At 45.4% G+C, this 14,028-nt stretch overlaps 1 protein-coding gene across 1 annotated transcript; it reads right to left on the bottom strand.

Annotated features, from left to right (window-relative positions):
* Nucleotides 1-3,286: 3,286 nt before the first annotated feature.
* On the bottom strand, nucleotides 3,287-12,935 carry PHF5A (PHD finger protein 5A). Its single transcript, XM_083156547.1, has 4 exons — nucleotides 12,749-12,935; nucleotides 11,144-11,167; nucleotides 4,316-4,482; nucleotides 3,287-3,488 (listed from the first exon to the last, which is right to left on the bottom strand). The coding sequence occupies exons 1-4, from the start codon at nucleotides 12,798-12,800 to the stop codon at nucleotides 3,399-3,401; spliced, it is 333 nt and encodes a 110-aa protein (XP_083012673.1). The 5' UTR covers nucleotides 12,801-12,935; the 3' UTR covers nucleotides 3,287-3,398.
* Between the last annotated feature and the right edge of the window lie 1,093 nt (nucleotides 12,936-14,028).

Consider the following 14,028-nt stretch of genomic DNA (forward strand, 5'->3'; position numbering starts at 1 on the left):
ACACACAATTACAACAAGTCGACATGTGTCAACTCTTATTGTCGGTAGCAAACACAACCATGATGGTGTGCTGACACTACACACATCCGTGTTATGTTTTAATACACCAGTGTTGTGTTTTAAAACGTGACTGTTACAAAATTTGACAAAAAAAAAAACACTCAAGGGATGCTTTCAACACTCTTTTTAGTATCCACATCAGCCACCCACTCAACCGCAGGGCCGACACGGCCATTGCAGAATTCCACGTGTTTATAGCGCCCAATTCCTTCTGTGCCTCACAAAGCGCCCGTGTCGTGTCCTGAATCTGTCGCAGATTTTCACCTGAGCCACAGACCTGTCCCCCAACAAACCCTCTTGGATTTGCGTGGACCAAGTATAAATGGCCTTAGCCATCCAGCAACTGGCCAGTACTGGGAGTTGGGAAGCCCCACTGGCCGTGTACATGGACTTGAGCATTGCTTCAAGTCGCCTATCTGCACCATCCTTGAGTGTGGAAACCCCAGGAACAGGTAACAGCACCTTCTTTGAAAGGCGGGAAACAGAGGAATCCACTACTGGTGGTTCCTCACACTTCTTCCTACCCACAGGATCAAAAGGGTACGCCTCTTTTCAGGGTTCTGCCAGGCACTTTTAAATGCACTCTCTAATTCAGCCTGTTCAGGGAAATACACAGGCTGTCTCTTCTGGGTCATGAAGAAAGAATCCCCTTCAGAGGGTTCCTCCATAGGAAGCTCTAACACTTCTCTAATGGCTTTAATTAATGCCTCAGACCCATGAGCTGAAGACTGCTCCTGAACAGTTTCCTGTTCATTTGCCTCCTCTCCTTCTTCAATGATGTCCTCATCATCATCTGTATCAGGGGCCATTGAAGTAGCAGGCCGCTTTATAGGCTGAGCAGGAGTGAGAATATCAACCCTGGCAGGCAATATGGCTAATTCCCTCCACACCCTCTGTGTCTGCAGACAGCTGTTTTAATGCTGCTGGCCCAAGCAGGCTCCTGAATATCTGCCTGTGACCCATCCACAAGTTGTGGGGGCACCCCACTGACCTGAGTTGTCACACCACTAGGCTGTGGTAGCATACACGGCTCACAGGTAACCTGTGACTGAGGGGTGAATTTATGAAGCTTGGAGAAGTGTTATCTATCCCCATAAAGAACGTTATGAGCAAGGTGATAATGGTTCAGCCAATCAGCTACAATATGTAAATTGACAGGTAAGAGCTGATTGGCTGAACCATTATCACCTTGCTCATAACGTTCTTTATGGGGATAGATAACACTTCTCCAAGCTTCATAAATTCACCCCTCAAGCTGGTATGAATTTAGTGCTGCACACCAAGCATGTTAACTTTTTTACCATGATGAAAGCTGCGCACAGAAAAACCCCACAGAAGCGCACACACACAGACTTGATCAAACTGTAACTATACACAGTGTGAAGCGGTCTAAATGTACCTCTATGTGTTAGAGACTACAGGTGTGTGTGTGTAAAAGTGCTTAACTAGCCAGTGGGGTAGAATCAGAGCAACATGGGGGTACCAGTACACCGTAAACCATAGCTCACAGATCAGAGTGAGCTGGTAACGCACAAAAAAAAACAGTGATATGGCATACACAGTGTTAATACAAAGCTACAGTAGGTAACGCTGCTGCGCCAAATAGCTTATAACTTGCTGTCTCTGCCGCAAGGGATCAATCCACCACGCCACTGAGGAGCTGTAATGGCGACCTCTGGAAGCGTGAAGAAGCAGGAAGCAGAGACAGGGGGTGCCCAGCAGAGCCTGGTCCCGCTCTGAGCTTCTTAGCACCATTATGCCAGTATAAATAGACTTTCACATATAATAAAAGCCGCCCTGGGTATCCCTGGTGGTCCAGTGGCAATCCCAATATGCCAGTGTGATGAGGGAGAGGGGGGGGCCGCGCAGTCCCTGCGTGAGGGCCGCCGCCATCTTGCCGCACAAAACGGTTGGGGTGTCCCTTTGTGGGACCCTCAACCCTTACTCACCACAGATGTCTTCGGACCAGTCAGGGATGTGCGGCAGCTGGGGGGTTTGCTCGCTACAGCGCAATGCTGTGCGGTGACAAGCCCCACACAGGACAGATGTCCTGCAGCAGGGTCAGCTCTGCACCTTAAGAGGCCCGGGACTGACCCTTAACATGACTCCCATTAAGTAGGACAGCTGCTTGATCAAAACAGCGCCCCAAAATAACGAACTAAATAAAATTGTAGAAAAACTCTGGAGCATCCAGAAAGCACTGCCTCTCCTGAGGCACATTTTTCTAAACTGACTAGTGGAGGGAGATAGAGGGGAGGAGCCAGTGCACCCACACTGAAAGTTTTAATGTGCCTGTCTCTAATGCGGAGGATCTCTATCCCCATAGTATTAAACTCAGTATCCCATTGGACGGTAGAGAAATCTACATAAAAGTGTTATGCTTGGCTCTTTGCTCCCCTTCCACTTTTTTTCAAAAGTTCTCCCATTTCAATACTGCATGGCACAGAGGTGGTTTTCCAAATCCTTTTTGTGGAGGCGGTTTAGCAAAGATGTGGGCACCGCTCTTTTCTATTAATGACTCCTCACAGTTTCTAGTCCATACTCTTAAAATACATATCTAATAAACCCTATGAGTGCCAACATCTGTGAGATGTTATAATGTCCTCTAAAAACACCAGCGTCGCTCACATTTCTCATTAAAAAAAAAAAAAAAATTATATTTCCTATAAAAAAAGGTAAACATTACAGGTCATTATGATGAATGAAAATATTTGCTTGGATATTTTCCCAAATTCACTTGGCATTCAAAGGATTATATCTCCTCTTCAGAGGTGTGTGTGTGTGTGTGTGTGTGTGTGTGTGTGTGTGTGTGTGTGTGTGTGTGTGTGTGTGTGTGTGTGTGTGTGTGTGAAGAGAATTCAAACTTCAGATCACTAGCACCATGCACCTAGTAAAATCCGTGCAGTTCCTCCTTCCTGCTTAAAGCCCTGTACACATGGGGCAAAAGGGGAGCCTGTGCTAAGTGGCGGGCTAAAGCACAATCGATCAGTACACATCAAGGTACACCTGTGATGCACACTGCTATGCTGAGCAATCGGTGTACAGCGATCGTGCTTAAACAAAGACCCGCTATCTAGCAGGAAAGAGTGCAAGCACTGGGTCAATAACCCTTACTACAGCCATTTCTATAAGAATGCAAGGGTAGTGCCCATGTTCTCCCTGCTCAGTTCTAATTAGCATTCTCTTACAAAAAGTAGATAAAAAGAAAACAATTTACACAATACAGTTCATTGTTGTAAAAACCATACACTTTATTGACATTGTTAATAACCATAGAAAATATGTGTAGTTCCCACAGAACACAGACTTTGTGCTCCTCCCAGGATCTCAGGCAAACACTACCTCTTCTTAAATCCATACTTCTTTCGTTCATAGAAAAGATCTGTTTTGGAACTGCCCAAATTTACAATTTTGGGGCAACCATCTCTCTGTAAGAAATCAAAAGGCAAAGGATTAGAAATGGCCAAAGATCAAGCAGAAAAATGTGAATCATTTTGTTTATTAATATTAGATACAATCAAAACAAAAACCTGGATAGAGTGGGGTCTGGGCTGAGAGTGCTCTCTCTGCGGCCGGCCTATCTTTTGAATTTTCCAATTCTCACTCAGCGCTTCCCAGACACTGCAGACTGCCCGCTCTTCCACTGCACCCACAGCCCCCAGGCGCTTCACCCAGCTGGACCCCACGCTGACCAGGTTTTTTTTCTCTCCTGCCTTCACAGCTGCCCGGTAATTTTACATGGGATAAATCGCATGTGATTTTTCCCATGTAAAAAATGGCACATCAAGTGCCAAATTGTAGTGAGCTCTCCCGGGCAGCTGCCGGGGGGAGCTCAGGGAAATTAGGTGCGACTTGTCCTTCAGACAAGTCGGCTAATGTATGGGGGCCCCAAGTTAGGAAGACACAGATCAGTTAATTATCAAACTTCTGAACAACCCAATGGTTGCGCAGCAAAGGCACAGGAGCACTTCAAATGGAGTTTGGGATTAAAGTCGCAAGCTGGGTGACAACCGAAAACAGCCCAGACACGCCTTACTTTCTGGTTTATAATGGGTTTCATCAATAGATTGCGCAAATACCAGGAGGTAAGCCATTACATTAAACTACTCACTTATCGCAACATGCAACAGAAAGTAGCGTACAGAAATATCTGAGGAAATCGATCTAAAAAGTTATAAATGTTACAAGATAACCACATAAAATCATGAGATTTTATCCCTCCACTGCATGGATACATTTTACTTGGGTTACTCACATCTTTCTCTTGAATGGTGCACTCCTTGCAGTAGTAAGCATCAGACACTCCTGGGCCCCCACAGATCACACAGCGTCCCTGGTAAGATCCATAGTTACACTCATCGCAGATCCGCACCAGAGTACAGGGGCGTACATAGGAGTCACATATTACACACTTCCCGTCACCTAAAAAAGAACAAAGTAATAATATTTCATTAAGAACTAAATGGACTGGGGAATTATTTCTACTGATTAATGTCAAAGCATCCCTAAAATGCCATTAGGTAAATCACACAAAACAGAATAATAATTCACCAACTGTTTCCTGAACCTGGCCATAATGGTACCAAAGATAACCATGCTTTAGCACAGGTTTAATTTACCCACCAGTGCCTGCCTAAGTGGGTCGAGTAAAAAAAAAAAAAATACAAAATAAAAATACAGATAACTTGGGGTTAACTGGTGCCGCAACCTTGTGTATGCATGTACGTACATTGGAGAAGACAATTCATAGCTTCAATTTCTATTGACAATCCCACTCAAAAACTATTGTAAAATGAGCATGGGAGAGAATAACTTTTTCCAGATAAAAATAAAATATGAGAGAGACAAGGGAGTTGGGCAATTACAACACTGATTTACCATTTATTGAACAGTATTACCTCTACTGTACTGCCTTAAGAACAATAATAAATCCATTTTATGCCCACATCAGAAGAAGTAGTGTAAAAATTGCTAAGATGGCTTTTTCGAGCCAGAATATACAAAAACAAAAAGACGCTATATATTATAGAAAAATAAAAAAGTAAGGCCAACTGGAAAGGTGGAGGTTTACGTCTCCCAGATCTCACTCGTTTCTCACAGGCAGTGCACTTTCGCTATATTGCAGATTGGATATGTTTCCACAGTCTTTTATAGTTTACACTATATTTTAGCTCTGTTTTCCGAGTGGGGTATGCGCCTCCGACAGTGGGGATCCAGACAGTCAGTATCCCGATATCGGGATCCCGACTGCCGGTGCTTCGACAGGGATGCAAGCGCAAAGAAACCCCTTGCAGACTTGCTGCAGGCCCGGTGGCTTGCTACAGGTTCTATTCTCCCTCTATGGGGGTCGTGGACCCCTACAAGGGAGAATAGCCCTGCGTGTCAGTATCCCCCCCCCCCGTTGGGGCACCGGCAGTTGGGATCCAGACTCTCTGGATCCCCACTGTCGGAGCATCATCCTGCACCCCCCACCTGGTTATACCTCTTTATTATTTAGACCAATATTTTGTTTCAATATACCTATCTAACTTGCTGGGGCCTCAATAACAGGCTGACTGGGAACCCTAAAGCCTCTTTTTTGCTCCAGCTTTGGAGAATCCTACATATTTCTGATTAAAGTCTAAGGGGATCCTCTCCAGCGCAAATATTTTATTTCATCGGGGGGTGTTTAAGAGTATGATCAATCAACGCACAGAATATGACAGCATTGGAGCAGGTTACACTCTCAAGGACTTGTTACACTGACGCTAGGCCACACCCCTACATACATGTTACGTCATGACGAAACATGTAGGAGCGTGGCCTAGCAAGCCAGAGTCCTTGAGAGTGTAACCTTCTCCAATGCTTTGCACTGATTGATCATACTCTTAACTTGTGGTGTATGGAGCCGCCAACCTTGGTAATGGGATCCAATATCTTTGTGTGTTTTATGCAATATAATTATATTATATTAAGAGATAGATATATCTATCTATCACACATACACATGCAATGCTTCGCTAAGAATGCTTGATCATTTACATCGGTTCTTGCAGAGTAGAAGTAATGCAGGGCAGACACATTAAATGCAAAATGCCGCACACTGTGACCTTATTACTGCAGCTTTAAAATTTCCACGTCAAACCCACCAAAACGCTTTGCTTTTAAGACCTGTGGAATCATAAATGTAGTCCTTATGGTGCCCACACAGTGCGATTTTTAGTGCAAAATGCATCGCATGTAGTTCACATGGCACATGCTTTATTTTGTCTTGCAATGCGCGCTCCCCCATAGTTTATATCGCAAGCCAAAAAGTAGGTGCAGGCAGTACTTACTGTACTAGATCTCATAGCATTTAGTTCACATTGCACCCTATTATAGTGTACCGCATGAGATTTGTACTAGATGCGATCTCATACAAACAGCACCTAGCACATATCGTACCATGTATGGGCACCATTAACCTATTTCATCTAGTACTTATTCATGCTGGTTTCAGAACATGCTCATACAATCATCTTTCACGTAGGACAGTGACACTCAGTGGTCAGAATAAGCATTGCCTTTTGTTAAAAAGGCGTTAAATATTTAATTTCAGTATAATGGTGAAAACGACTGAGCAATTAGAACTACAACTAATAAAACAAAAACATTTGTAAAAGTATTTCCAATAACTATTAGCACGCTTTTATGTGTCACGAATGAAGTAAAATAGGAATTAAGTGCACAGTAGACAATGGGGCAGATGTATTAAGCCTGGTAAAGAGATAAGTGGAAGGTGATAAAGCATCAGCCAATCAGCTGGGTTTGAAAAATGACAGGAGTTGATTGGCTGGTGCATTATCACCTTCCTCTTTATCAGGCTTCATACATCTGCCCCAAGGTCCATTAATTAGATCTTGCAGATATTTTAACAGTATTTAGCATGCCAAATGGTTACTAGTCATTTCAGTCAGAAGGAAAGAGACAATTATGAGACGTGAAATTGTGGGTGCAGAGGGAAAGTGTAAACCAGGTAGGGGTGTGATCGGAAATAACTACATTACCAACACCTGAGTCAAGGACTCTGTGTAGCTGAGCAATAGGTATCAACCAGAAGTCAATCCTACCGGAGGAATGGTGGGGGTGGGAATAAAACATGTAATCTCGTTCTACCGGGTGCTGATAACACCATGAAGTGAGGAAGCTAAAGGCCCCCATACACTATGCGATTTTTGGCCGATTTCATCCGATTTCGGCCCTTAGGGCCGATAAAACGGGTGAAACCGGCCCAAAATCGCATGTGTTTGACATCTGATGCGCGGTCCCGCGCGCATCGGATCACGGCGTCAGACCTACAGAACATAAGATATATCGGAATCTGAGCCATCATGGGTGCTTTTTAGCACCCACGATGTTCAGATCCGATATATCTTTATATACAGCCCAGCGCCCCCCCCCCCCCCCCGCATTGACGGCTCCCGGCGGAGGTAGTGCAGGCGGGGACCGCAGGCGTTGCAGAGCAGAGACCATCGGCGTGGCGGGAGAATATTCCTATTCAAAAGCCCGGGCGCCCGCTGATTGCCTGAGCTCTCAGCTAATCAGCGGCCGCCCAGTCTTTTGATAAGATTTCTTTCTATTCTCCCGCCGCGCCGACAGTCTCTGCTCTGCGACGCCTGTGGTCCCCGCCTGCACTACCTCCGCCGGGAGCAGTCAATGCAGGGGGGGGGGCACTGCTTGTAAGACAGGGGGGCGCTGCGGGGGACACAGAGTTGGCAGTAACAGAGCCGGGCAGGAAAAGCTGTCAGCGCTGGAAAAAAAAAGCCCATACAATGAATGGGCAGCCTGTGATTGGCTGAGTGCTCTCTCAGCCAGTCAGCAATTGGCTGAGAGAGCGCTCAGCCAATCACTGGCTGCCCATTCATTGTATGGGCTTTTTTTTCCAGCACTGACAGCTCCCGCCTCCCCCTGCCCGGCTCTGTCACTGTCCCCCGCAGCATCCCCTGCACGCTGCCTTAGCAGCGCCCCCCACCAGCAGCCCTGTTCTGCAGCCCCCCCCCCCGGGTTTACATGTGCCAATCTTATCACGCTCCCCCGGGAAGCTGCCGGGGAAGCTCAGGGGGAAGTCGGGGGCGACTTGTTCTCAGGACAAGTCGCCCTAGTGTATGGGGGCCTTAAGAGTTGTATTGCCAATGGTGTGCGGCCTCGCGCCACTGTCCCTGATCGGTCTAACTGTGAATTCAAAGTGGCATTAAAATCTCCTACTATAATCAAGCACCGCGGTCAAATATATAGTATTCTATATTTAGCCAATAACTTCAAGTTTCCACATATTGTTCACCTTGTCCAATGTAACCTGCATAGTGCACCCAAGATGGCTGCCTAATCTGGTGTTCTCAGATATAGAATAGACAACGCATAAATCTGACAATGGATCTGGTATTTTTATATCTTGCTCTAGTATTCTGCAGATGCCCATTATGATCTTTTCCAAAAACTGCCTAGTCTGCTTAGGGTTACCTATGTGCCCAAGATGGCTGTCTCCCATTACCTGTGTGGTTGGGAAGAGTAATTGATAGAACTAATGTCCCACCTGAAACACATGTATGTTATGTACATCGCTATCTATTGAAAATGAAATTTGCAGTACTGTTAATTATTTCTCTATTATCTGCAAATGTAAAACACTAACGCGGAGATGTATTAAGTCTTGGAGAAAGCTAATGTTCTAATTAACCAATCAGCTCTGTATAGTGATGTTACAGACTGTTTGATAAAGGACTGCAAGAAGCTGATTGGAGTACCAATGTTTGCTATTTTGGCCAACAATCTTATTGGTGAAAAGCACTAGATCATGAAACAAACTATTTGATTCTTGTTACATTACAGCTAAATTGGGAAAAGGTGTATGTGGACACATCTGTACATGTAATTGTTAGCAGCGGGGGCTGTCAGTGCTGGGCACCTGGCAGAGCAATTACATTGTTGAGCTGCTGGCTCTGGCATTTCTGCTTGCAGCCCCCATGCTGTTGAGAAGTGTGTGAAAAGTGACCCGTTTGGGCGCCCAGACGTCACTTTCGATCCACACCCAGTACATTAGTTTGGTTAACCTGTTTTAGGAGGCAAAACCAGGGTGCTTTAAAAAAAAAATATTAAGGAAATAGATGGCAGATCGGGCATGCATAAACAATTTAACTGCCCCCTCAGAAAGTGAAGAATAAGTGTGTCATCACCATCACAAAAGGTCACTCATATTTACCATTAAAGCCCTGTACACACTAAAACACTAGGGTCACTGCTGTTAGAATGTTAGAATTAACTAGATCTGCGCAGCGGTGTAGCTAGGTGCCATGGTGCCCGGAGCAAGGGCATATTTCGCGCCCCCCCCCCCCCCCCGGAAATGAATTGGGGGCGTGGCTAACATGTGTTGGCATGTTACATTTGAAATATATAAGACACTGTAGACGAATCTGTTGCGCTATATAAGATGCTGTAACGGAATCTGCTGCGCTATATAAGACGCTGTAACGGAATCTGCTGCGCTGTATAAGACACTAACGGAATCTGCTGCGCTGTATAAGACACTAACGGAATCTGCTGCGCTATATAAGACGCTGTAACGGAATCTGCTGCGCTATATAAGACGCTGTAACGGAATCTGCTGTGCTATATAAGACGCTGTAACGGAATCTGCTGCGCTATAAAAGACGCTGTAACGGAATCTGCTGTGCTATATAAGACGCTGTAACGGAATCTGCTGCGCTATAGAAGACACTGTAAAGCATACTTGCCGACTTCTTAGCTGGGCTTTGCGGGAGAGAGGGGGCGTGGGAGCACTCAATTGTAATTTGGATAGCTCCGCCCATGGCCCCACCCCATTTACAGCATGTAAATGGGGCGGGGCCATGGGCGGAGCTATCCAAAGTACATTTCAGAGGGTACTTTTAAAGCTGTGTGGGGGTCTGTAGTGAGGGGGGCGGGGGTTTGAGAGACAGCATGAGCCTTATTAAAGTAAACAGAGTGAGCAGAGGGAGAGAAGCAGGAGGGAAGTGCCGAAGCAGCCAGCCGCTAGCTTACCATGTCATCTGCGGCGCTGCCCTCTCTCTGCTGCTCCGGAGTCCTGTTGTCTCCTCTGCTGCTCGCTCGTGCTGCTCCCGCGGCTGCCCCATGCTGTGCTGCTGCTGCGGATCCTCCTTGCTCCTTCGGTCCTCCTCCCGAATGTGCACAGTGCTACTGCTGCTGGCCGGGAACCTGCACCGCCCCAATTCCCGCATCGATCGATCTGCCGCTACAGGGCTAGGAGGAGGGACTCTCTCCAGTGTCTCCACCTAGCCCACCATGTCCGACCAGTGCTGCCGCTATGATGGTGACCACATCCGGTCCCACAGAACCCCAGCCATCATTTAAGCAGCAGCAGCAATTCAGAGGCAGCCTCAACGTCCATGAGGCTTGGCGCCGGGCAGGGCAGCCGCCGGCGCTGCCCGGGCGTACGCCACAAGTAGTGGGGATCATTTGCGGATGGAGGGGGCGGGCCGGCGGTGCCAGCCAACCGGCGCCCGGAGCAGGAGCTCCGGTGGCTCCGCCCTCCCTACGCCTCTGGATCTGCAGTTAAGCGGAACTCACTCAACATTCTAGTCCATTGGCTATGGCTATATTGGCAAAACCAACCTGCAGGTTACAGCTGACAAGAGGGGAAGGGGGGGGGGGGGGGCTTGGGCAAATGGGTCTTTAAAGAGCAGGAGCATGCATCGGTAATGATAATTGAGTGTACACACTACGCAGTTATTTTAAGATATTGTTCATAAGGGCCCTTCTGATCGAGATCAGTTAAATTCTCCTCTATTGTGTACGGGTCTTAGCTTCATATACTGGAAATTCACTTTGAAGGCTAAAAGTAAATATTACTTATGGAAAGCAGTATTGACCCTAATAAATCAAAGCAACAATAAACCAATTCTTTCTATAAATAAAAACACTTTACAGACAAGAATAAAAACCATTTTACGCAGTAAGGACCAACAAATATCATTTCATAATTTTCTGTTCCCAACAAAGAAATAAAAGTATTTAAAACGTTTTTCTATTTTATGACAACAGCAATAGCTTTTGCATTCACTGTACTTACATTTTTCACATAGTCTTCCAATGGCTGAAAAGAAAGAAAGAAAAATATGTTGATGAATACACAGCAATAAATATTGGCATAATTAAAACAACAACCCCCCACACACACACACACACACACAAAATATATAACGATACACGCTCCCGCGCAGCTGAACAACCCCCTCCCTCATTCACCATACTCGGGCGGGGAAGGTCCTAGTTAATGACGGCCATGCTGCAGCAGCAGCACAGGCATCACTCACTGCGGAGTTGGCATCGACAAGTGTGTATGAACTTGACGATTCCGACACCCTCCGCTGGGTCCCCAATATCGGTGTTGGCCAAGTGTGTATAGGGTTTTATTCAATCCATTGCCTCCTGTTTCTTAAACCGCTTTCAGACATATGCAGAAATCCTGGTATTTTTAACATGCATGCGCATCATCCCGGGACTAGCGTATGTCTAAAAGGCTATTTTGTCGACTAAAATCCTGGATCCTGCGGACCTGTAATTAACCCCGGATTTTTAAAAACCCCGGATTGTACCAGGTTCAAAATCCTGGGTGGTATGTCCGAAAGGAGTATTATTTTATTGATATTCTCCATTCTAAGTCTTCATTTGACTTTCAGTCAATCCATTTCTTCCTCTCTAACAATCCCTCCTATACATCAGTATATTAATTTCATCCTATCTTTTAATCCGCTCTCTCCTGACTTTCTCATTTTATTTATAAATTATTGTTGCTCATTAGCTTATATCATGGCAGTCTTATCCCTCATACCATCCAATGGGAATGGACAACTGACAGGGAACCAGCAGATATGTAAGGAGTAGGCAAATAGCGCTGGTCAGTGTGCATCTATCTACCATTCATTTAGGGGGGAAAAGTTGTGTAAAATCAAACATTTCTGATTATCCCAACCAGTTGGACAAACAGCAGCCCTTATTCTGGTTGACTTGCAAGGCTGCAAATTTCGCAGCCTTGCAAGTCCCCCAGAAGCCACCCGCACCCACGATTCCCCACACAGCTGCGAATGGATGATTTGCATAATCATCCGTTCGCAGCCTTGGGTGCGGGGGAGAAATCATTTGATGGTCAAATTATTATTTCTCCAGTGCTCACAGATCTGAAACACCTCTATTGTGTTTCCGATCACCCTGTGCGGGAAGCAGGCAGGCAGCTGCTTGCTCCCCCACCCTACAAACACCATCGGGGGAATTTCCATGGAAACGCCCAAGAAACGCTAAGCTGCGCAGATGTCAAACACGAGATTTGGTCCGATTTATACTCCGATCCATCAAAAACAGGTCAAATCAGAACAAATCTCACAAATGTATGGGGGTCTTAAGGCCTCAGACATATAAACATCCTTGGTGGCTTTTAGATCCACACTACATCTATGACCACATACAGTACATAGCAAATCATATATAGTGCTCATCAGTAATAGACAGCTGTAGCTGCCATTCTACCACCTGAGACAGTGACCGCACTCTTTTGCCCCAGCACACATGGGCAGGTACCTGCACTAACAGCACGATGTATGAATGGGACTTATTGGGATGCTAAAGTCACAAGCGCATTTCCACAGCTTGTGACAGTGAATACTTAATAGCTGCTTACCTACTCCCGCCTGCTTCCTGCAGAAGATAAGATCCGGATGATGTTTCGCCATGATCTCGTCTGTCCGATCCCGAACCGGACACGCCGCTGAAGCGCTCCAAGCCTCGCTATGGGCAACCCACCGCACTAGCACAAATTTTCCCGGCGATTAGATTTCATTGCCTTCTGACGACTTCCGGATCACGTGATTGCATAGCCGCAATCTGTCGTTCCTGTTTTTTTTTTTTAATCTAACTTTATTTGTTCTGTTTAACATTTATACATGAATGTTCAACTTCTGCTGCTCTGCAACAATTACAACTCTTTTTTTTTTTTTTGCTACCTACAAATGTTATGTTGTCCATGAAGTATTTGCATTTTTTTTATTGTATTTTAGAATCCTTTGGATCTTTATATGGATTATTTTTATAAATTCCCTACTTACTTTTTGTTTCTAGTTTGAATTTTTTTTTACAGTAAATCAATTTTGGGAGCTGGCTGCAACTTTCATTTAAATTATTAATTGGTATTGATACATTGTTTGGTACTTGTTTCGGTACTTCTTTACTTTCACGGCGCCAGCATGGCGCCGCGCGTACTTCCGGGTTACGCTCGCCACTAATTAAGTAAAATAAACTAAGTTAACGCCATGCCAACATGGATAGTTCATACCTCCACTATCCATGTTGGCATGGAGTTGATTTTAATTAGCGTGGCGAGCGTAGCGAGCCACCGAGCCCGCAGCGTGGGCGAGCGAAGCGAGCCCCGCAAGGGGACTCTGACGCGCGGCGCCATGCTGGCGCCGTGAAAGTAAAGAAGTACCCAATGATATAGCAGAATCTCTTAGAAATCCGCATTATCTTGTCATTCCATGTTTGCTAAAGACTTTCTGTTACCTCTACATGTCTTTGTATGTGCTTTTTCCAATAAAGTGTGTTATAAAAAAAAAAGAATAAAATATCCCTTTTTAAATCTGGGTAAATATCAAAAAAAAAAAAAAAAAAAAAAAAAAAAAAAAGAAAGTAAAGAAGTACCCTTGTTTCCTAGCACGGCCACCACGATTTCTATCGTGGTGGTCGTGTTGGAAAAAATCGTGTCGGTCGCGTCGGGTGCATACCAAAACGCACACGACGCGACCGACGCGATGTACCCGATTTCTCCATAGGCTTCAATGTTAAATTATTTTAACATTGAAGCCTATGGAGAAATCGGGTCCATCGTGTCCATAGGCTTCAATGTTACATTTTTTTTAACATTGAAACTGAGTCCATTTAACATAGTAAAAAATGGTAAAAGGGGCA

Source organism: Crinia signifera, chromosome 8, assembly GCF_055691185.1.
Source record: "Crinia signifera chromosome 8, ASM5569118v1, whole genome shotgun sequence".
In the NCBI taxonomy this organism is placed as follows: domain Eukaryota; kingdom Metazoa; phylum Chordata; class Amphibia; order Anura; family Myobatrachidae; genus Crinia; species Crinia signifera.

Bases quoted from the DNA above. Each gene is read 5' to 3' on its own strand.
- PHF5A (XM_083156547.1), bottom strand. From the start codon at position 12,800: ATGGCGAAACATCATCCGGATCTTATCTTCTGCAGGAAGCAGGCGGGA. The intron at 4,483-11,143 runs GTAAGTACAGTG...GTTCTTTTTTAG, and splicing joins TGGAAGACTATGTGAAAAAT to GTGACGGGAAGTGTGTAATA. The intron at 3,489-4,315 runs GTGAGTAACCCA...GATTTCTTACAG, and splicing joins GCACCATTCAAGAGAAAGAT to AGAGATGGTTGCCCCAAAAT.